At 39.1% G+C, this 25,192-nt stretch overlaps 1 protein-coding gene and 2 pseudogenes across 3 annotated transcripts in view; 2 read left to right on the plus strand and 1 right to left on the minus strand.

Annotated features, from left to right (window-relative positions):
- Nucleotides 1–25,192, plus strand: part of LOC145484567 (uncharacterized) — a 50,763-nt pseudogene that overhangs the window by 12,773 nt on the left and 12,798 nt on the right. The gene's annotated exons all lie outside the window — the stretch shown is intronic.
- Nucleotides 829–13,447, minus strand: LOC145484335 (uncharacterized). The gene is given in 12 exon segments (XM_081462969.1): nt 829–1,761; nt 1,764–1,921; nt 2,778–2,891; nt 3,177–3,267; nt 3,889–4,138; nt 5,407–5,476; nt 6,449–6,530; nt 7,303–7,367; nt 8,548–8,712; nt 9,585–9,729; nt 12,141–12,342; nt 13,322–13,447. Coding segments are annotated over 12 exon segments (1,608 nt in total). The 3' UTR covers nt 829–1,621.
- LOC145484336 (mediator of RNA polymerase II transcription subunit 17-like) lies at nt 13,744–24,366 on the plus strand (annotated as a pseudogene). The gene is made up of 10 exons (XR_014049006.1): nt 13,744–13,969; nt 14,344–14,479; nt 15,339–15,536; nt 16,152–16,343; nt 19,270–19,534; nt 20,650–20,706; nt 21,653–21,790; nt 23,076–23,193; nt 23,327–23,475; nt 23,789–24,366. The product of XR_014049006.1 is annotated as a mediator of RNA polymerase II transcription subunit 17-like (transcript).

Raw genomic sequence — 25,192 nt, forward strand, 5'->3', positions numbered from 1 at the left:
TCCGCGGTAAACAGCTGGCAATCTCGAGCAGGCAAGATAACTCCATCTTGCCTGCTTGAGTAGCCAATCAAAGTGGAGTGTTTGGTTGACCTTGCCCATGCACGGAACTAGCCGTATAATACCTCGAGCTGGCTTGAAATAAGCGGTGGTATTTGTTAAACTTAAACATTGCTGGATCAACTCCTAAAATACGAATTTCATAAAAAAAGGACTTTATTATTCCAAAATTAAACTGTTTATGTAATCTGATTCCCATTTAAATTGCCTTATAGAGCTTAAGAGAATTGCCTCTTTAGTCAATTTACATGTCTTAATTCATCTTCATAGTTTTCTGTAAAATATTTTCTGATTAAATTCTGTTATAAACTTTTAGAGTAAAAATATTTATTTTAGTTAAAAATCTTCCAACTCGATTATTCTCGACAAAAAATGTACTTGCTTTAAGCTGATGGGGCGTCTTTCAATGGAGTGTCAAAACCAAAACCAAAGTTATCAGTCTGGCCAACCACAAAGGTCACTGACAATCTAGCAAACCAATCAAAACGAAACGCGGGAAACGTGTGCAAGCGAGTTTCTGTGCGGTTTGGTTGTAGTTCTGGCCCCGGTTGTTCGAAAAGTGGTTAACGCTACCTACCGGATAAATCCCTATCCAGTGGATAGCGTGGTTTGTTTTGTTAACACATCCCACTGGATAGTGATTTATCCGGTGGATAGCGTTATCCCGCCTTCGAATAACTGGGGCCTGATTGGATGACAAAGCGGCGCGAGTTTTTTTAAGCCAATCGCTTAGCGCGGTAACGCAGAGCCAAAGCAAATTAGCGAATTGCTTTCGACACTCAAGTGAAAGCTGCTCCAATTCAGTTGCTTTCATAATACCCTAAATAATAAGGTCCACGAACAGGGCCTTTCCAAAACACTGTAAAGTGACCTTATCAATTGTATAACACAGCCGTGAAACGAAATGGATATTTAGAAAATGGAAAGAGAATGACAAAAGGAAGAAAGATTGCTCATTTTCAGACCATTGATGGCTATCTGATATTTTTCATGGTGGCTTGGAAGTTTGAAACCTTAGAGGATTTGTACGGCTTTGCCATCAGGAAACACTTTTTTTCAACACAAATCTTCATTATTTTGAAAAATTAAAATCCACCATAAAAAATATTTATTATTTGACATCAATGGCCTTGAAAAAAACGAAAGCCTTACATATTTCATCCAATAAATCCATTTCGTATGAAAAGATCACATGATTGTGAAGAAAATTCTACACGCTGCACACCATAGAGGGGAATGATTATGAAGCTCGACATGGGGCAAACAAAGATGCCAAGATTAGTGTTGGAAAGTCCACGACAGTACACAATCTTTTGTTTCGCGCTCATACACCATGAATGAATTAGGTTACCGAAACTTTTCCATTGGTTAGTTCCCCAGTCAGTAGTAAACAACTATTGAGTTTTGTGCACGGTCAAGGCCAAAAATGCGAACAAAAACATACCACAACAAAGAACTTTGTCGGGTTTCATAATCATTCCCCTCTATTAACTATGCTTAAAAGAAAATATGGCGACCGGAAATAGAAGTCAGGCTTCGTGACCGGTGCGACTGGAAGAACACGTCAATTTGCGTCAACAGTGAGGAAAGGAAGTTTTCTTCCGGATCGTTCATTTATAAGCTCTTCTTCTTCCAGTTCATCTAAGTCGTCTAAATCTTTGGGTCCAATGTCATCCTCTTCTAGCTCATCCTCGAACATTTCCGCAGTAGGACATCAGCGTTTTTCTTCTGTTGTTTCGGCATCTTGAATCTTAAACCAGTGTCCATCGCAAGATGTTCCACGGAGGTAAACCCACCGTTGCCCACTGCTTCGCTGACGTCATCGGTGGACAGCAGAGACGCTGCTCTTTCTCTTACAGGACACCTTGAAATATAATGGGTGTGCTGCGGTATATAGGCGCGACGGAAGTTTGGTAACCAGGTTTTAACGTTCAACTTGCATTGTTGTCACGGGCAACTGGCTCCGTTTCCAGTGGCAACATGTCGGCCTTTGACGTCATTAGCAGCAACGCGCGCGAAATTGGAGGCGACGATATTGTTACCATTGGAAACCAGGAAAGTTGCCCGTGGCAACGCCGCTCGATTACGCGCTCACGGCTGCGCCCCTCGCAGCTGTGCTCCAACGTGAGCCTGCTCGCAGACCGTCGCGAAACATCCGTCGCGCCTTACTCAACTGATAATCGTAGTAAAAGGCTACCATAAAATTATTGTTAGTGAGGCCTAGAGAACAAAAAGAAAATAAACTAATACCCACGCATTTGTTCAACTTAGATGGCTTGAGTGGTCTAAACCTTTTACGCAGAACTTCAATCTATCGAAGCTCATTTTGAAAACGAGGCAGCATGGGCGGAATATTTACGTAGCTATTTTTTTTTGGAAAGCGCGGGGGTGCGGGGAGTAGTGGTACAATAAACAGCCACAAAGGAATGGAACGCGGGGAGGAACAGACCTGGAGCTGGAGTTGCCTCGGCAAGACAATCAACAAATTGATGACGACATTTTCTGGAGCAGTTTTTCTCGTAATATATCAATGTGTGCATTGTGTATTATGTCAAACTTGAGAGATTGTGTTTTATCACATTTCCGACGACCATCGAAGTGTTGGGAAATTTGGTAAAACACAGTCTCAATCGAAGCTAACAACAGGGGAAAACGGAGAAGTAATCACGGTTATATGATTTCCTTTATTTATGAATTATTATTAAGTTTGAGAAACTCACATTCCTACACCGATGCCTTTCTCTTCTATTTTCTTGCTGATTACTGTCTCTATCTTTCCATGCGTGAAAGAATACTCCAGCATAAAGGCTTCTAAAATGAACGCTACAAATATGCTGAAAGAGAACGAGATAGACAGAGAGAAGAAGGTTAACTCAGTGTGGAATCTGTACGTGGCGACGAGAAGAAGCCTTGAAGATTTAGCTCACGTGAAAAAAAACACTATAACTAGTAAACATATACAACTAAACAAGTACACCGAACAAATCAATCTTTGATTCTGATTGGGCAAAGTATGGTTATCAAAGGCTAGTAAAAAGCTTGGGCGAGTGGAAACAACACCAGCTATAACTTGCTTGGAATAAATGGATGGTAAATGACACAACTAGAAATGTACTTACTTAAGAACCACAATAACACAGAGGAGATGAAATGAGAGAAAGTAGAGCCTGGCAAACTTGTTTGTGACCCGAACATAGCCTTGAGTAATGACTGAATAGGTGTTAAAGCCAAAGACAATAAACCTTGAAGTATAAATAAAAGCTATCTACTTAGCCGAGAGGATGAGGTTGATTGATGTGAAATTAGAGAGCTTAAGCAATGACGGCGGCGGTCTCGAGGACAACGCCAAGTAAAAAATGAATTTCCATTTTACCTTAGAATTTCTCATTTAACTAGATCTTTTCAGTGCGTCTATTGCTCTCAAAACTTGCTCAAGCTAAATATGTAACGCCAGCGTTCAATTCCAGAACTTGGTCATTTCATGTGGTTGTTTTGTAGAGGACGGCTAAGAAATGTACCAAGAATTATAACGCACCTGCACGGATACTGTTCTCCTCATTAAACCTTTTGTTTGGTGACATTCTCGTTAACGTTGCCGTCGTGGTTTGCTTAAGCTCTCCAATTTGGACTTGAGGGAAGAGGTAGGGGAGGGGGGGGGGGAGGGAGAGCGCATGACAAGCCTTAAAATATTATAACCTCCTTGATAAACTATTCTGGATACCTTGCTAGCTAGGGAAATAACAACTCGAGATTTGGACTCGTAGCTTATCAGATCCTGCGTTATTAGACCGCTGTAAAAGTAGATACATCTATTTCAAATTTAAAGGATACTATGCCATTGATTTACAACCATCAAGTCAAATAAAACCTTAAACGATCTCATGATGTTATTAAAGTTGTTATTACAGTAGCGATCAGCATAGAAGTCCGAATCTTTTAGCTTAATGTTCCCACAAAACGCTGTGGCTGTCAGATTTTCGCCCTCGCTCATGTTACTGTTTGTGGACGGGTAACTTCCCTCCGTCTTGATTAAATTACCAAACAGCTCCATTCCCATGATGGCGTAAATATAGTACAATACCTAAAATATAATGCAAAAGAAGGAACAAAAATAAACGAAAAAAGTGAATTTAAGCAGGATTTATAGCCAAGAGGAAGTCTGACCTCCAGTACAATTCACTATCACAAAGCCGAACAGTTTGTTTAGTCTTACAGTGCGAGCAGGCCTCAGGGGTCCCATACAAAAAGGGCGGAGATGTTCGTCGGAAATTTTGAAAAGAACTCCTGAGAGGTATATGTACCAAGACCCTGTTTTGCGGGCGTGGCTTGAAATGTTTTTCACCTCTAAGAGGTAAAAATAAAAACAACACATTATCTCCTGTCATATTATTTGAAATCAATACCCTAAATGGCACCACAAAAGCTCCCGCTGGGACCCTTTTGAGACTGAACACCATTACGGGTACCAAAACCGCGTTTTTAACCCCTAAAAGGTACGACAAGCACCCCCGTACTTTTATACTTGAGTCCCCTCCCCGGGGGAACAATCACATCTTTGACTGCTTTGAGTCTCACACTCGCGAGAGGCGAAGAGCCAGTCCCCCGGCGAAGCCATCCGGCGGGGAGGAGTCTGGTGAACAGGCCCCAACAATGTGAAAAAGATTGAAAATTTTTCCAAGAAATCTGAGCTGCCAAACTTCACACTTCCGGTAAAATTTCATTGGCTTATTGTTTCTGCGGTTTCCGGGTGGGAATGAAAAATTTGCAGAGATCAGAGCAGACTCACTTTCTACATTACAGCCTCATTACAAATAAATATGTTTTCCATGCGTAATAATTAAAGGCGACAAACAAACAAGATTAACTTTGAAAACCAGCCAGGCAGTTTTTCAAAAACCCATATCGCAATCCGTGATAATCTTCTTAAATTTCAGTCCATCCATACCTTATTTGTTGTCACGTTATTGTTTTATTGAAATGTTCCTGTAAAGTTTTAAGTGGTTATTTTTATTTTACACTTAATTTGGTGGCCATTTTCTTATGTCTAAATTTGGCAAAATTCCGTGACACACACAAAAAAGTCGCTCTTAGGGAGCCAAAGCATTTCCCCTCGAACGTTTGAGACTGGACCTGAAACATTCCGCACTGATGACGTAGCTCTACAAAAATCCGTCTCTGATTGGTTGTAACAATGTTTGGTGTTAAATTTTCGCGCGAAATTAAAGACCAATCAGAAACACTTAAAAGACCTTGGCTCTCTGTTTCAAGCCAAGACGAACAACGTTAAGTTAAACTGCGCACTAAATATCCGGACAACACAGCAAAGACTTCAGGAAAGACAAAACTTACAAACATAATAGCACCGTAAGTGCTCATTGCTGGACCAATCTGCATGACAGTTCCGATAATGACTTGAAATCTAAAAGAATAAATGCAACTGTTACGTTAAACAATACGCCATATACTAACCCCTACATGACCTGAGCTCCCATGGGTCGCTATAGCACAGTGGTACAGTGCCTCTCCCTTCGCCTTACTAAACTAAACCTTACCCTCTACCTAAATTACACTATAGAAAAGCGTGATAATCAAATTTCGCACTTGTTTCATAAAGAAAAAGAGAAGTAACAGAACGTAATTTATTTAAACGACTCAAAGTGGCAACGGCTACGCCGCGGACGATTTACAGAATATCTCTTTCGATAGGGAATCATAAATTAAAACCAACCCACTTAACCAATCGTATTTGATGCCCTATCAGATTTAGACTGCGAGCAGTCTCTCTTTTCCTCGAAAATCCGTGGTGAAGAACGCAAAACAAGTAGGCATGCCAGCATGACTGTGAGCGTGACGTGTGAGCGGCGCGTTCGATGCCGCGAGCCGTGAGTAGCGCGGGCGTACCACCATCACACGCTCACGACCGCTAACTTGTGTTCAATTGCGTTCTTCTTTGCGTTCTTCCCCACGGATTTTCGAGAGTCTATATCAGAATTAGAGTCGAAAGTTTTTTTTTTTCAGTAACTCAAAATTAATCATTGAAAACACTAATACACCGTTATAACAGGCACGGGCGCTTTCCATTTGACCAAAATTTCCTGTTTGCATTTCCGGGAATTTCTAGTGGCGCATGGAACAGCATTTTGTATAATTTCCGGAAAAGAGGGCAACCTCGTGCGCTTTCCCCAAATTTACGATAATTTATTACCGAGAATTTCTGTTTCATTTGACTTCCATTTGAATTATCGGTTGAAGGGTTCGAAATTCGGAAATTTAACAGTTCTCGGATTTTCCCGAAACTTTCCAAGGAAATTTCCGTATCATTTGCCCGTGTCTCGGAAGGTCCGGAATTTTGGGTTGAATGGAAAGCACTCCATGGTGTAACTGTACTAACCGTTTGATCTGGCCCATGATCTTCACTAATCGAAGAACTCGAAGAACCATCAGAAAATCTAATACACTCTGACTTGACTGTACTAAACGAAAGGAAACAGAAGACAGCTGTTTAATAAATATGATCTAGGAATCAATTGGTCAAAAATCTTTTTAACAAATATACGCAGAAATGATCAACTGACTCTGCGGTTTTCAGATATGTGTAAGCGAAAGTCAGGATAACACATTTCCTGTTCGTTTTTGGTCAGGTTCGTCGCCTCGAAATCTGTCTCAATCTACTCCAATCGCAACCACTTTAAAATGTTTGTCATAGTATGTGTGGTGTTTTTACAGCTTAGTAAATGTACATTAAACTTTAAGGCCCCGCACACATTAAGCCGGAGAAATTTGAAAACGCAGCTTTATTTCTACGGTTACGCCTACCGTCCACATTACTGCGGACCAAAAACGGAGCTTTTCGAAAACGCTCCTCAAACCGGAGGCATGAATTTGAAAATGCCGGCCCTATGTTTAAGTGTGGACGGAAAACATAATCTTGAAAACGGAGGTTTTCCAAAGCGATGACGTCTCGATAATCATCCTCACCCTCAAGAGTGCACTCAAGCTTTTCTGTCACCGGTGATGTACGGTGATGGCTGCGTTTTCAAATTTCTCCGGCGTAGTGTGGACGGAAAACATTTGATGCGTTTTCGCAGTGAAAACACCGTTTTCAAATTTCTTCCGCTGCGTTGTGTGAACGGGGCCTAAGAACTCCATTATTTCAAGCTTTGTTTTTACATTACAACAATTGAATTGACTTCACCGAGAGTCGAATAAGAGGCATCACACAAAACAACAAGATTTTGTACTTACAGGATTCGTAGGAAGTCTCAATGATACGGGCGAATGTAGCTGCACTTATCACTAGAAAATCAAATCTGGAAAAATAAACGTGACAATATTAAGGAAAGTTTGCATAGTTAACAAAAAAGAAACCTTTGCTGTCAATTGGTATTGGAGATTTGGAGAATCTCGGTCATGTTCTTTTGCAAGTTTTCACACTGAGTAGCGAGGTCCATAATAAAAATGAATGAAGAAGACGACTAAAATACATCTCAGATATATAATAATTCTAAAACGTACACTGGGCATTAACATCATCAAGAGAGAGTTTTGATCTTCATGATTTCTCTGATTATTTGCCACCTTGACCAAAGCCGGCAACAATGCCGGCCAAGGGCAATGATGCCGTGCGTTTTGTCGTGTGTTCTGTTTTGTGTGCTTTGTGGGTCCCGATGTGATCTCAGTTGACGTATTTTACCTTTCGAATAAGTAGTACATCTTCCACAGGCATCAAATTAAGTTCCTCTGAGGTTAACGTCCTCTTATTGTGCGTCTTAAATATCCCACAAAAGTACTATACGGTTTACATTTTCTATGTATCTTTCTCAACAATACACTCATAAGACGAATGAGAGCGGTATTCTCCATTACCGTACACAAATTTGCAACTAGCCAATTAGATGCCGTGTTTGCCGTCCTGATCCCGCAATATTGATCAAGTCACTGACTTGACTGATGGCGGACTTATGGCCGAATTCGGGTATGATAGATACCTAATCAGACTTTTTTTTTGGACGTATACGGTTCGCTGGCTTACCGTACCCAAATTTGCAAATAGCCAATCAGAAGCCCTGTCTACTGTGTTGATAACCGTCGATATCAAGTCACTGACCTGATATGGCTGCGATGTCATGCTCACTTGGCCGAATTTGGGTACAGTAAATACCCAATCGTACCTTTTTGGTACGCTTCGACGGCATATAAGGCTAGTTTGGTCTCGCCATGGCTATTTTGGCTCCACCATGGCTCGACCAAACCTGCCCGGCAAGCGTACCAACAAGGTACGACTTGGTATAAATATCAGGCTCGTTAGTTCTCGACATGGTTCTTTTGGCCAGACTGCGTCTCGCCACAATACGAGCCATAATCCGAACATAGACGCCTGTTATGCCGCTGAAACAGACCGAAAAGGTGCGATTAGGTATAGACACAGACCGAGCAGACAAGTATACCAAGATATACATACATGTACTGACTATAAAGTACAATACTTACATGTTCCAGTAACGCGAAAAGAATTCCTTGAAGCCGTATGTATACAACTTGAGGACAATCTCCAGGTTAAACAGCGCCAGAAAAAGAACTTCTGCATCGTTTCGCTCAAGTGCGATAAAAATAGCATTGGCAAAAATGACCAGGTCGAAAAAATACACGAAAAACCTACCAAAAGAATAAAACAAACGCGCGTTGAATCTTAAAATAACGTAAAATATTTTCCTCCAAAAACTTGTGGGTGGAGAGTGACTGAGTAGCACAGAGCGAAAGAATAGTTTACCTTCCCACTGTCTACTCAGCTCTTTCTAGTCGAGACGAGGCGAGAGCACAAGTACATTAGCTTACAGCTTTTTTAGTCAAACCCAACAATCTCAAAAGATTAAGGTAGCTGGTAACAGTTTTCAGTGCTTTTCAGAAGTTATACTGGGTTTTTCAAATATTTGTAATGGCTCTGAATTCTATCCACAGAAGTTTTTTACACTTTGCAGACAGTTGTATCTCAACATGCTTATCTTCATGTCACAATTCTATATGTGTTTAAACAGGTTGGATCGTTGCTATGGTAACCTATTCTGCCATGAAGATGACCACAACTTGCTCATTCATGATTGTGCGCTTATGTGATACCTATATTGCAAAATCACTTGATCGTCGAAATACAACTGAAGTCATGGAAACTGTTGCCAGCCACGTTAACTTGCTTCTTTTACTCCGTTCATACCAACAAGTTAAACATGAACTAAACAAGGTTAAAAATTAGTTGTTCGTACCGTACACATCTCACAACTTTTAAAAACAAGCTAAAAACCTGCTAAGTGAATAAAGATGATGAAACCTGTTTGGATAAAAAATGTTAGCAAGGCGGTTTGAAATTTCTCTTCTCAAAATGACTACAACTAGATCAGATTGGAGAAACTTGAAACTGATTTAGTTAAACTAGTTTAGTTGTTGTGAATGGGGTATTAGAGTGTAACACGCTCGATCGTGACAAAATGTAACGCAGACTTCCTCAGAGTCATCTCATTTGTATAACTTACTTGTGACACACACAAAGCCGAATCTTCGCACTAACACGCGAGTTGTAGATCCTCGGAATAAATCTCTCAAACAGATTGACTTGGTCTTTCACTTCAATCACCTTCACATTTAAAACATCAGCTACCATCAAGAAGTCTTTTTTACCTGCAAATCAAGAGAGAAAAACAACGTAAACCGTTACTGCCAATATACCACAAAATTCTAATGAGCCCTGGGCTTCTTTGTTATTGAAAAAAAACCATTTTGTAGCCTACGAGCAAAATCTCTTAGAGTACTCTATACTCCAAGAGAGCTGGACCCGGCGTGGGCTATCGTTTTCAGTGGGCCTATTTTCGAGGGAAGTACCGTCGGATTACAAGAAATTTGCGCTTCAAAATAAATGGTTTGGATTTGGAATGGGATTTTGCGTCAGACTGCTAGCAGTTTGTATTTTCTCGACTGCTGGATCCTAGAACGTTCAATAAGACAAAACAAGTTCTATACCGTTTCTCATTGAGATAACAATTAGATTATGAGTTCGATATTTTCTTCGAGTGATAGTTGACGTGGGCTCAGCCCGGTAACCTGTCGTTTAGCCCTTAAGTCGATAATTAGCCCCTAACCGTTTAGCCTCTAACCAGGACTCGATTAGCCCCCAACCAGACTGGTTAAAAACACTGTCTACTTCTCGTTCTTTAAGCATGAATCGAGGCTAGTCGACTTCTGGTTGGGGGCTAACTGGCCTATTGGGTCTAATCTACTTAGGAGTTAAACGACAGTTAACCCGTAGCCCAAGCCATCTGCGGACTCATCAACTATCGCGTATACAATTTGAGAGCGAATAATCTAATTGTTTAAGTATAAATCTACGTGTCTTTCAAAACTTCATCTTAATCCTCTTCACAGAATTTCCAAAACGCAAAGAAGTGACCGTCACATTGTTACTGTTGTAGAGAGTGAGTAGCGTAGCCAATAAGAGCACGGCATTCGTGATAGAACGTTAGTACATTTACACTAAGGTAGGCGAGATGAGCTCAAAACCTCACGTACAGATGAAAAAGAGTTCAGTGATCTGGTGTCCTTCATAAGTGCAATTTTCATACAGTCGAAACTCCGGTTGCGACCACCTCTGGTGAGCGACCAGCTTTCCAGAATACCAAAAGTTTTACAGTCAAATCCCTATATTTGGAACCCTTGTAAACGCCCGCCTCTCGTAAGCGACCGCGACCACTTTTTAGAGCTATGAGTTTGAAATTTCCTTTTGTTTTTAACCTCCCGTAAGCGACCACTCGACAGATAATCCCGGGAGATAATAAAGCGTAAACTGAAATTGGATAATGAGGTGTTGTAACATTATCGTACTCCTGGGTAGTACAAGAAACGGAGATTTCTCTATGGGAAAAACCGAATTTTGTTTTCTTGAAATTGACTTTTCAAATGAATAGAAAGTAAGCGGCATCGGCATTGACGCATGGGGAAGTCTATGCAGTTACCGTATTCTTATGAGGAAAAATGTTGGCCCAATATGATCTAAACTCTCGTAAGCGACCACCTCTCGTAAATTAAGGACGTTCGCGCTAATTGTTTCTGCGCATCCTTACTGCGCACGCAAATTCACACGCCACGTCATGCATTGAGCGCGCGCGCTAAATACTAAAAGGAACAATGATAGGGCAGATGGCCATTGCTATAGTTTTGCCTGGATTTAACGATCTTGGATGTTCGGTGACCCCTACTTTTCTTTCCAGAAACAGATTTTATTTACAATTATCTCCACATTGTCAAAAATATGAACAAAAAATCAATGTGGGAGGTTTAAAAAAAAAAATCACGATTTCTGTCCACGGGACATCGAATCCTGCCATCTTGCAGCTGGAAGGCGTGTGAAATTATGGTCGCTAAATGCGAACTTGTTCTCTAAGGAACCTCACCAGTTGACTAAATTCACTTAATAGGTCCACTTAAACAATATTTAGCAGAGAAAATTTCACTTCAAAGATCTAATTGCAATATTTTTGGGCTTACAGACACTGTGACCTTATTCGCTAACGAAGCCCGATTTTTTCAGATTTAGGGTGTTCTTCCGGGCATGTTCTCTCCAAAACAAAGTCGGTGACCCCCCATTTTTTTCACATTTCTGACATAACTAACTTATCATCATACAGTGGTAAAAGTCTCAGAAAAAAAAAAAATCAATGTTGGAAAATTTTCGCGCAAACGTCCTTAAGCGACCAGCGAGGTTTGACATTTTGGGTAGTCTCTTACGGGAGGTTCGACTGTAGCTAAGAATGTATTCACTTGCACAATATTCTCTTGCATTCTTCATCGTCTACGGGTATAATACAAACTCACAACGTTACCAGTTCCAGCTGGCTTGATAGCTCAGTTGGTAGAACACTGCACTAGTATCGCAGAGGTCACGGGTTCGAATCTCGGTCAAGCCTGAATTTATTTTTCAGGCTTTAATTTCACAACTGCTTAAGTTGTGTGTGTAACTGCGATGATCAATCATGTCTTCAGATCTTTCTCCGCAGTTCAATTATATGATCTTTCATATATTCACTAGTCAGTCATACCTATCTTGCCGTCACTGTCATCATCTAGAACTTGCCACGACAGAGCAACTCTGCCCGGACTCCAATGTGGACACACCTCCTTCATTAGAATTAACCACCTGTTCTGGGTGATCACCCACTTCTCGTTACTCCAGACTTTCAACACGTCAAACGCTTGCTTCAGTTGTCTGCGTTTACGGTAAACTGACGCGCGGATTTCATTCTGTGTAAAAGTCACATAGAGATTAACGCCGTAACAATTGATTCAAGCATCATCAACCTACTAGTGACGCCCGTAAGGCGTTTGGAAAGCACGAAACAAGCGTAAGAGTTGCTCGAGACACCTTAACTCCATCATACATAGCTAACATCATAATGTCTTGGGGAGGGGGGGATGGGGGGATGGCGGGGATGGGGGATGGGGGGGGGAAGGAGGGGAGGGAGAGGGTCATGCCTTTGAAGGCCATAAGCGTGCATCATTGGATTATGTTGATAAAGCGGCTTTGCTAGCTGTGAAGAAATCTCAGTGCAAGCCCCGGTTTACTGAACTACTTCGGGGTGAAAACCTGACTCGTTTAATGTTCGCGAAACTCGGATAGTAACGAGCAGGTGTTGTTATCATCATGATACGGTTATATCTGCAGTTTCAAAACGTGCAACGGGCCATGATGCAGAAATGTCGGGCCATTGTGTTGTGTGCATTGGTTCGTGGGCTGAGCGCTACATGCAGTTGACAAACTGAACTTTTACTCCATGGGGAAACATTATAGGAATTTATTCTTCTAGAACACTTGTAATATGTAGATTTGGCGAAGCCTAAAAGCGGAGCTCCTATTACATACGCTAATCACTTACCCACCGGAGGCCAAAAGAGGTAGTTTTAGTTTGTAGCTGTTAGGACTCTCTTTTATTTTTACTCAGCTTGCATACGCGCAGTGCAAGAGGCGTGCGTACGTACGAGCAATCACGTGACGACTAAACTTTTTTCAGCTCGATGCATTACCAAGTTTTCTTGGGAATGGGCTCCGTTCGCAAAGCCTAAGGCGCACAGAAGCTTCGCTTCCATAGGTCCGCAAAACGTGCAGAGGCCAACCCAAGATAGCTCTCTGCATGCACTGTTTTCAAGCCTGCAGTCTTTTGTGTTTATAATATTAGGTTATTGAGATACTACACTTAACGTACGTGCATCGTAGAACACTTACCTTCAGATGCTCACGGTAATTCTTGTAAACAACGGCAAGAAAGATGCTGACAAATATGTACATGCAGACAACAATGAAAATGACAAAGAACAAGCTGGACCAAGGATTGTTGTCATAAGCAGGCATCCTGGTACAAGGAATTCAAAATAAATAAAAAATATTGTTCAGGAAGTAGTATCACGGATATCGTTGCTTAAAATATTTGGGATAAATCTAAGCTTTACTGTGTTTTGGAATGGAACAGTGTCAAATCTTATTTAACCACAAAATCCAATAACATTTACATCAACGAATCTGACAGACCAACATTTCCTTGACATCAGTAAACATAACAACAAAACTAGAAGTAAAAAAAGCAAATTAAAATTCAACTCACATCACAACTGGGTTGTTCGCTGTAGTTGTCAAAACATACAATCAAAAATAGACATCAAAATAGTCGGTAAAGTATGGCTTTCATTCATGGTTGTCTTCTCTCGCCATCAGTCAGCTATCTATGTCAGAGAAACTGGCCAAGCTGGCACACAAAATATACTTTCTATCACATGTGAGAGGACAAGAAGATGTCGATAAAGAGGATGAAGAGAAATCGCTTGTCACATTTCAACCATCTCTGTGGCCTTGGGATTCTGTCAGAGAAAACTTGAGGTAATATTCTCCAGGGTGATCAATCAGTGAAGATCAAAGATCAGAAAAGCAATCAATCAATGAATATCAGTCAATAAAATTAGTATTGGTTGGTGATCAATTGGCAGTCACAGGAAAAACTGTTTATCGATTGCTATTGATTGGCATGTATATGTAACAAGTTTCATCTGGAAGGAGTAGATTCTATTGTGCTGTAAATTATGTTATTTACAGTCATGGATGTTTTAAATGTATGTTACCAAATGCATGGGTAGTTGGATATGGAGGTATGTGAATGTTTTGTGCTTGTCATAGTAATTGAATGTATATCCAAGCCAATTATACATGCTTCAGTGTAAAGAATTCTGACTAATCTGATTTTACATATCCCACAGGAAGTCATTAACTGAGGTCTGTGTATTATCGGACGTGCTGAATGTAGTGCGTAACAAGAAATACATGGTGTTGGACCCAGTTTCTCAAAACCAGGCCACGCCTAAAGCTACCCTCTCTCTGATTACTAAAAAGAAGGTTTGTATAGGAACACGAGTTGACTGTCGTTTTTTTTTTTCCATATCACGTAATGAAAACCTGTTTTATGGATGACGACTATATATTGTCAAACCGAGGATTGTTGTCATCTTCTTAAAGCAACCTGGTGGCACCATGAATTATGATAGAATGATGGAAAGAGCTTCCATACAAAATGAATGAAACTGAGAATGATAGTCTACCAAGTTAAGAAAAAAACCCAAAGATAAAATAATGTAATAATAAAAAAAAGAGAGATACAAAAGAAGAAGGATAGCTACATGTACAAATGTACTAAGGAGATCGAGACTGAGTGTAATAATAATCTGTAATAATACAGTGTAATAATTATTATGGTCACTTATTGAAAACTTGAAAATTTAGGCTAGCTACTCTGGGAAGTGGGGTGGCCTCATGGTTAGTGCACTCATCTCCAGATTGAAAGGTCCGGGTTTGAGCCCTGGCCGGGACCATATTTGTGTTGTGTTCTTGGCCAAGACACTTTTAAAACTCTCACAGTACCTCTTTCTACCCAGGTGTATAAATGGGTTCCGGCAAACTTAATGCTGGGGGTACCCTGCAATGGACTAGTATCCCATCCAGGGGGGAGTAGAAATACTCCTAGTCACTTCATGTTACAGAAACTGGGATACATTCTCGCCTGGCCTGATGGACCACTTGGCTCGTATGCAGACTTAACTTACTTTAAACTTATCTATTCTGGTTAAGATATACCATCCACGACATAACTCCAAGACCTGTTTTTTCATTTAGATATGGCTTCACAGTGTTTTGATCAGATAAGGTGTACAATGATTGCATCTATGAGGCTCAAGCATGTTGTGCCTTATTCTTGTAGAGTCTAACCAATGCCGCAGATATTCTGCTGCAAGGAGCACAGAGAATGGAAGATGCCGTGAGAGAAAGAGCTGATCAAAACTCAAGCCAGGGAAGCAATGCGAAAGATTTTCACTCAGAACTTATGTTGCTGCGGAAAAGATGGTCAGGTTAAAAAGAACAGGGGCATCCATTGTTGGAGATTTGACATACTGCTCAGGTAAAAAACATGTAAAATGGTTAATGAACGGTTATTGACGAAAATGACATCCTTGTGTCATTTCAATTATTGAAATGTTATGATTATATCACACCAACAAATTTAAACTGACACAGAGTGATCTTGTTAAATTTATACCGAGTTTAACAAAAATTCACAGCTTAGGTGGAAAACATTTACAGTATGTACAAATGTGTTCATGTAGATTGAAGTTAATATAAAGGTAATAAAAAGTCTGATGTAAGGTCCAGTTAAGTAACAGATCCCAAGCTTCCATTCGTGTTAATTTTCCTCATTGATTTCAATACAAAATTTCCTTTCGTAAACATTTAGTTTTGAGAATTTTATATTACATCAAGACAACATCTCCTACCATTAGCTGATGATTCTTTTATTCTCACCACCTGTCTTCTTCACAATGTATTTATACAGTCAGGATAAATAACATATTGATCATACTAGGGTTCAATATTTGCATGCCTGTCTAATGATAAGCCTTTCTTGAAAAGTCTAAAGAAGCTGATGATTTCACCCATCGACATTGAGCAAATTTGCATATGTGTATGGTAATGTTGAAAGCATTGTACATGATTTAAATGCCATCCCTCTCACCAGCTGGTTTCCAGTTTAGAAATCCAGGTTTATTTGAAGTCACAAAAGCAGCAAGAGCTGAAGAAAGGACTGAGCAATCCACTGAAGATAACAGAGCACTTGAGGTGGCTGTAGGAAGTGATTTGGAGGGAACAGCAGAGATCAGAGTTGCTATTGTTCAGTCTGGAAAAGAGCTAGAAATTGCCACTGTTAGAGGTACGAACTGTTAATTATATTTCGAAAGTCCAAGTATAGACATCCAGCTTCATGTACAATTTTTGTTAAAAACCACAATCTACAATAAAGTGATGTGCTATAGACAGGCTATATACATGTTGTTATTGTACACATCTACAAACATTCTGTCAAGGATTCTGTTCTCTTAGTGGCTGTACTACTCACTATATATTCTGTTGTAGACAGTGAGTAGCCTAGCATATTATTTTGTGCAGCTGTTACAAAATGGCGGACAGTTCTTTGCATTCTCGGAGTGTCTGTAGAGAAGCTTAAGATATTTGCTAGTTGAATAGTAGATTTATACTGAAAAAAAATTAGGTTACACTGTATTTGTTCTCGATTTGTATGCGTGGTAGTTGACTTGGGCTGTGCCCTCACCAATTATCATGTGATAGAAATCTTGAACTCATAATCTAATTGTTGAGTGAAATAAATAACTGACTATACTTCAGTATTGACTGAAAATGTATCTTAACACCAACAAATGTTTATGAAGGTGGTAATCATCACTCAGGTGAAAACGATGGCTCTAATGTAATTGTTGTTTTCAACTGTTAAGTACATGTATAGAAGAAATTTTGAAAAGTTGTAATTATAATGTCTTAAAACCTTGAGTTTACAAAATTGAAAAAGCTCAGTGCATCACTATTATATTATGATACATGCGATTCTTAAGAATTAAAATTTAGTCATGTTGTTTTACCTGTTTTCCTTTGGAGGATCAAACTGTTAATTAAATTGTGTTTCTGTTAAGTTTAATAAGTGGTTGCTATGACAACATGCCAACAGTCATCCCATCCTGGCAACAGAAGCTGGAATCGGCGCAGTCAAACCTGTTTTGCAAGGAGCTCTTTGTGCAGGTTGAATGCAGGTCTTCTGCATGTTATGTCAACATTGCTCAAATGTCATCCCCAAGTCTCATTTTGGCAAATATACAGGATTATTTTTTCATCCTTGCTGCCTTGAGAATTGGTGCATGTTAAGTATTGTAAAATTTACACTTGCACCACTTCAAAAGTAAGGTTTGGTGGCGATTTTAGCTCATCTGATTTTTGCTGGATATATAGAGGATATTACATGGTGGCAAGAAGATATGAATTTTATGTTCGAGTTGCAAGAACAATATCTCACGAGTGAGCGCAGCAAATGAGTGAGATATTGTTCTTGCCAGGAGAACATAAAATTTTTATCTTTGAGCTAACGTGTAATGTTCTTTATATTATATGTCGAACATACTGATGACGGTGTTTTTTACGATTTTCCAAAGATTCCTGGCCACTTTCCAAAGATTTCCGAAGATTCTCCAAAACTTGTCCAAAGGTTACACAAACATTGCCAAACATTTTGTGAAAATTTCTGATGATTACCGAAGATTGCCGAAGCATTTCGAGGAAGACCTGAAGATGTTTTGATCATACACCAACAAATTTAAGTACAATTTAAGAGGCAAACGTGATATCAGTGAAATAATCGATATCTTTACTAGTGAGGATATGGAAAATTCACCACCCGAGTCCCGGATGTGGTTTCATATGAATTTTACAAGTGGTGTATTTTGCAATAAAACACTCGTGTCTACATAATAAAAAGCTACTCTGAAGGTATAAATCTGAGATGTTTCTTTTATTGTTTGTTTTATTTTTTTACCATTTACAGGATGGACACACATGTATATTCAGTGCACATCAAAAAAAATCTATGTTATATCTATCTACCTTTCATTTATTTATTGATGATATATTTAGTTGCTACATCATACAGGTGTATATATTTATGTTAAATGTTTTTGTTATATTGAAGCTTATACCTTTATCCGAGTAGGAGACCACAGTATTATTTAATGTTATAAAAGCATCAAAATGTTAATTTACTTGTTAATTTTTCAGTAACAAAGTCTTATTACTTTATTTTAAGTTTCCCATATTTTTTTTTATCAACAGGTGTCACAAGGAGCTTACAACACAAAAGAAAACAGACCACACCTTGTGATGGCAAATGAAATTAGAGCTGAGGTGAGTGTCCAATTCTATACTAATCTTGATCTTTATTCATTTTTGGAAATACGTACTGTAGTTTTGTACACTTTTGAATTTCAAAGTAATTTTAAGTCAGATTTTGAATTAGATACAGACTTAGTTATTTCATTCCACAGATTTTTCCAGGGACAGATCTTTGCATCACATACAGTTGCAAAAAAGACAATTCAGAGCAAAATAGTAAAAAGGCACAACATCTAAATGTTTGTTGTAGCCATTGAGCCCAATTCCTGTTAGGATGATCAATATCTTATTTCTCCTTTAAATGTCGATACATTGTTCAGTAAAAAGGTGATGAAAATAAAGAGAATCACCAAGCATGATAAATTATTATTATTATCATTTATTAAAAACTGGATCATTGGATAATGTAATTCGAGAGTTTTCATACTTTGCAAGTATGTTTTATGTGTAGATGCATACTTCTTTTGCATGTATATATTTTTGGCGGTGTGACAATTTTCCTAGTGAATTTTTACCTTTTAGACCTTATGTATTTTTACTTATGCACTCTAATAACAGGACCACCTTTGATACCAGTGTTTATCACACTGACAGGGTTATCTTGTATAAATATAAATATTATTAATATTGTTATTTTTATTATTTTTATTATAATTATTATTATATGGTAAGCATATGCATGTTTTTTTTACATTTATTTTTATTTTAGTTTATTTTTCTATATTTTTGGGGCGTTTTTAATTTGTATTTTATTGTATATAATAGCAAAGTGTGCATTTCTGTTAAACAGGGTTTCTATTGTTTACTGTTATTTCACTTGTAGCTGCAAAAATGTAGTTTTGTTTTGTCACTGTCTATTCAGTTTCCATTTACCCGGTATGTTATTACTTAAGCCATTTGGTAATATTTTGAATCTCTGAATGTCAAACTGTTGTTGTTTATTTCATGTGGTTCTTGTAAATTGCAGTCGGCAGAGAAAGAGAAAGCCCCTCGCGTGCATTCCCTGGAGTATGCTCTTCACTCTCTTCTCAGAAAGCAGCACCATCAGACACAGGCTCTGGTGACCCCTCGTCCTGTCACAGCATACCCCATGCAGGGTGGCAACAAGAGACTCTGCCTTGCTGGGGCCTCAGTGATGACAGCAGCTGAGGTAACTCCATATCTACAAAGGTTTGTGGAACTTACACTGTAAACTGTCCTTTTAAATAAATGGATCTACACTATAAGCTGCCTTCAGAATGTTTCAGTTCAATGTGGGTCTGTTTGGCTGACCAGATACTAGCTTCTGTAATATCTTAGCTTGAATGGGATGATTCCTCTTACATATACATATAACAACTTTATTTACATCAGACATTTGACCCAAAAGATTCTACAGGGATTAATGTCTCGGGTTTCTTAGTACTCAGTTGAAATTTTGTGTACAGGTAACAGCGAATCCAAGACCCTCTGTAGAGCTACCTATATGTCATCAGTGTAGAATTAATGTGTGAGTTAGAATCTCAGACAGGGCTTGGGTCTTGTTTTCTTGGTGCACCTGTAAACTAGCTGGTGAGTCTGGTAGACTACTTATCAAGTCTATGAGACACACCATTATTACCATGGCTGAGTGTGCAACCAAGTAAAATGCATAATCTGTTGTCTGTTTCTATGTCTATGATTGAAGAATTCAGCTTGCATACAAATGGCATTTCAATCTGTTTTCTCAGGCTAGTGAATACATACACATGCTTCTCGGCTGTGCTTATGAAACGTGCTAGATACATTGTACACTGTACAAAATGTTTATTATCAGTGGTTCTCAAACTCGTCAATAATTCATCAAGTTTTAACAAGGAGAATCACGGCCAGAAACAAAGGACACCATGATTGTGATGGCGTTTGAATATCTGATCTTAATTAGCATATATTCTACGATTTTATTTTTCTATTTTCCTTAGCTTTAATTTGACTGAGAAGATATATCAAACACTCCAGATGGTGTTTGACCACACTTCCAAACGCCTCAAAGTGCGTCAAAATACTCCACTGCACATCGCATTTTCAACTCTCTTCTCGGTGTTTGGAAATCTGGTCATTAACACAGTCTTTTGTGAAATTGATATTAATATTACTTATTACGAACATATGTTGTTAACCATTTTAGGAATCCATCAGGTGGGAGGTTTCAACCCAGCTACATGGCTGATCTGTTCTACTTTCTGTTTGAATGATCATTTTGTCTCACACTGTCATTACTCTCAGACATATTGGTCAACAGTTTTTCTTTTTGTTTCACTCCACAGTGACGGTCTATTGGAAACTGTTTTGAATATTTCAAGGCACAAGGTGCTTCAAAGAAGGTAAGCTCTTGAGTACAGTAAAAATCCGCATGTTTACAAGAACCTATATTTTAAGTCTAGCAAAATAGGTTCTTGTATTTTGGGGCAGTTATTGGCAATTTAGGCCAAGTAGGTGCTTAATTAACATGTTAATTTCTATGAAGGAGATATGGTTGTTGATTACCAGAAACAATAAATAAACGTGGTATTGGTCCTTGAATATGCACTATTATTTTATTCACAACTTTAAGTTTATTCTCCTAACTTGGTTGAAATGTTTATCATAATTTAACTGTAACCCACGTATACAAGAACGTGCGTGATCTTGTTTGGTTGTACAGGTTCTTATATTTTTGGGTATTAAAATGGCAGATTTCTGCTAGCAGGTTCTTAAACCACAAGGTTCTTACATGCAGGTTTTTACTGTACTTGAACGAAGGCAAAATAAGGCTAAAAGGTTGTAAATTGAGGAGAGGTGGGAAAACAATTCTCAAACACAATACTTGTACTTTCAGATAAACATATAAATGGTTTGGCCTCAGAATATTACATTAACAACTGCGTCGCTAAAATGAAGGTTGAGTGCCTGAGACATCCAGGAGCTTCCACTATTGGCAGCCAGCTCCTAGATGAAGACTGCTCCCATGGCTGGCAAATCCTGGCAACCCAGCCATGAGCCCCCATGCAGTAAGAGGAACAGGCACCCATCACACTGTTGAAACAGTGGAAAGAGGGAGGGAAAGGGGTGGGAGGGGAACTGCCTGGGCAATGAGCTGCCACACTACAAAAAATGCCAGAAAACGCCTCCTGTACTTACTCCACGCTACGATGCGCAAGCACGTGGAAATCCGACACATGCACATGTGTCGACACTGCTGACTACCAGGGGAGCGCAAGCGCTCTTTGTTGTTGACTCTGTTAAATTGCATTTAACTGCATTCATTCTTTCTTTTATACTTTACTACAGGGTTGTAGAGGTGGTTGATTCAGTGAAGGCGAGACTAACTGATCCGTGTATTACATGTCATTGGAGCAGTGTCGGCTTTGATACAACTACATTGGCGACTATTCACATCACATCTCCAGAGGTTGGACATCTTGCAAGGTGGGAAGTATCTTGGGACCATATTGGTTGAACTCAGCTCTGGTTAAAACACTCATTATTAATTAACTAACTGCACTCCACATATTAAGATGATTTCCTGCAGAACATTCGAGCAATAATGGCAAACATAAAGTTACCAAAAAAATCCACATAGCATGGTAATGTTTTGAATAAAGGTAAGAAGAATTTATCGAGACTTAAGCTCTCAAGCTGATCCCGCGAGGGAAAATTGAACTTGAAGTTATCTATAATTTATTTCAATTGAAACAGACGTTTCGCGTTAGTTGAAAACACAATAACACAGGCATTAAGCATTCTTACGAGGTTTGACATGAACTTTTTCGAGATTGCTTGAGAATTTAATTGCGGGGTCACTAGGAGAAATTAATTAAAGTGAGATGTTTTAAATAGTATTCAAAAAGTTACCGCTCTATGAGTAGATTTTAAGGAAATAATTTTTGCACTTTTATTGCTCGAACTTTGAGCGGAATCCATCATAACCTGGGTTCCTAGCCAACACAACATACATACTTCATCACACCTTCTCAATGGGGCTTTTCAAGAACAGTATTTACTATTAGAAAGGGATAATTTAACTTTTTACATGAACTACAGTATTTACAAGAAGTTAAAAAGGTGAAAAAAGATTTCCATTTGGTTAATTGAAAACTTAGAATACAGGACTTTATAAAGGAAATCAGTCCTAAATGAAATAAAAATTGAGATGATTAGAATTATTTTTCTAAGAACTTTCAATTCAATTTGCCACAGTTTTGCAGAGTTTTTAAGTAGACTCTAAAGAGTTCCAGAAATTAACATTTCGATTTTAAGAAGTTCCCGTTGTCTTCCATTTCTTAAAAAATATATATATATATTGGGATACAAAGAAAAGCAGACTAGAGAACAAACCCTCTGCTGTTAGCCTACAAGTCGAATAATATAGGCTTTGTTAGGTATCTACCATTTGGTCATCCCTTTATCACATTAAATTACCTCTAAAGAAGGCTTTAAGTGACACAGTTAACTCCTCCAACTTGAAGTTGATAGTCAACTCATTGTCTTCACTTGTCGCCGACACAAGACACCTAATCCACTGATCTCGCTATAACAGAGGTCAGCTGCAAAACAAAACAAAACATTGATGCAAAATAATGGAAACCCAGGAAGAGCAAAGGTAACTCTGCCTCTGATTAAGAATAAAATTCTCGTAAAGGAATTAGAAAAGATGTAAGAAACACAGTGTTGAGAATCTTGATGTTAATCAAAGGATGTGATTTGTTATTAGCAGATCATCATTTCAGCTGCACGTGGGAGTACGAGATATACATGTTGTCAATGGTGATGGCGAGAGTTTGGACTTGTCCACTCACGCTCAAGATTTTGAAGATTTCATTCTTAGTCAGGTGTGCTTAAAACATTTATCTTGGCTTTAGAACTGGTAATCATTGGTCAAGATAATCTTTCTCTACTAGAAGCCATTATATTGTTGTTTCTGGACTGAACTCGCATGAGATTTTCATAATTCTGATTTTACAGGTCTGCTATCATCGCTTGTCAGTAGCACACTCGCTGGCACAGGGCCTGGGCTGGCACGTGATCCACTATAGCCGTCACGTGGGCACTGGACCAAAAGAACGGCAGGGTCACGTGGGTGGATTGATGGTCAAATCTCCAAATGGCTCCAAGTAAGAATGAAATAAGTTTAACCATTTTTTTAGTCATGTATTTGACAAATAAACCGTTCCCGCATTCCAACAAACAATGGGGCCCAGTCGAGGCCAAGGGTGGACAAAACTACAACAAAAAAATGTCCATTCCAACCTCGCTCTGATGCTATTGTCCTTATGCACTGAAGTGGATTGCTGGAAAGGTCTATTTAGCTTACATGTTCTTTCACTTGTCATGATCAGTAAGGTATACCAGACGGTTTCTTTCTGTCTACTTGTGGGACCCTCGTATATTAAATATGCGGCATTTTTTTTCATCTTTTTGTTCCAGAACTATTGCAGTCCGCACAGGGCCGACCAGCGGTGTGCGCATTCTAGTCAGGCGCCCTCAAGTCCCTCATGGAGTGGCGCCAGAGTTACTAGGGAGCATGAACTGGGAGAGCTTAGGTGGAGATTTCATTGAAGTACACTGGTCTAAAATGCCAGGAAGAACCTTTGTACAGAAATTGTTTTTATTGTTGGCAATAGAAATGTACTGATCACACTTGTGAGGAATATCTCCTCTATGTGTGATAAAATAATGCTACAACAACAACAACAACAACAATAACAACAAGAATGACTACAGGTTTAATGCTGTAAATCGTTAGACACATAACGGATAGCTGGAAACATACATGTACAACACGCACACACAAACACACTTCCTGTCGAGCGCAAAATACGTGCTGCGCGAGAAAACACGCGTGACTCACTCGTAACCCGCGTGACGTGCCTACAGGCTCCCAATGGTAAAGATGAAGATTGGTGAGTTTATCATCTTCCCGGAACAAAATAGTAATGCTATCACATGTATTTTTATATTAAATTATAGGAAAAAGAAGTGATTAAATTTATCGAAATATTGTCTGAATTTCGTAGTTGTTTTAAGTGTACAACTCCAGTGTCCAGCTTGATCCGTCTGTTCTAATTGTACAGGATTCTAGAAATGGGGGTTACCCTGACAGCAATACCCGTGGGTGGAGAGGAATTGTGAGTTTAAAGTGTCTTGCCCAAGATAACAGTTTGGTTTGTGGACAAACGCACTGTAAGGCGACTGCGCCATCCGTATTAGAGTACTAAACAGAAACCTTTAATGTAACAGAAATAGGTACCGTATGTTAGTTTTCTCAGGTTTTTCGGGAGTTCTTCGATTTGTTGAAAATGGTTTGCATTGTTGCATTGTACATCTCCTTGGAAAAAAGTCGTTCATGGACAACAGCCAAAAATTATATCAAAGACACTTGTAGTTGTGTGAGAAAACAAAAACAAAGGTAAAAATGGCTTTCGCATGTCCAGAGTCATTTTTTCAGGTGAAATTTTGTCTCAATTATAAAACTGGTTATTTACAGCTGAATATTGATCAGTTACCTTGCAAGTTTCTTATACAGTTTTTAGATCCAAAATTACAGTATTCTTTATCGAGGTTCCAACGTAGATCTTGCGGGATGCGGGACGCAGGATGAAAAACCGAGAATCACACAGGGAACACGAAGAACCTTCACTCCAATCAGGCGGGATCGTGATGAACATTCTGAGTGGGGCGGGATTGCGGAATTGATCCCAAAATACTGGCGAGATGCGGGATTCAAAAAGTTATTTTGTACCCACCTTTGTCGTTTTACCTTTTTAGATGAACTTTTTTTTAGATGAACCGCGCTTCATCAGACATGACAACGTTTAGGTCTCTCACGGA

Source organism: Orbicella franksi, chromosome 4 (genome assembly GCF_964199315.1).
Source record: "Orbicella franksi chromosome 4, jaOrbFran1.1, whole genome shotgun sequence".
Classification (NCBI taxonomy): domain Eukaryota; kingdom Metazoa; phylum Cnidaria; class Anthozoa; order Scleractinia; family Merulinidae; genus Orbicella; species Orbicella franksi.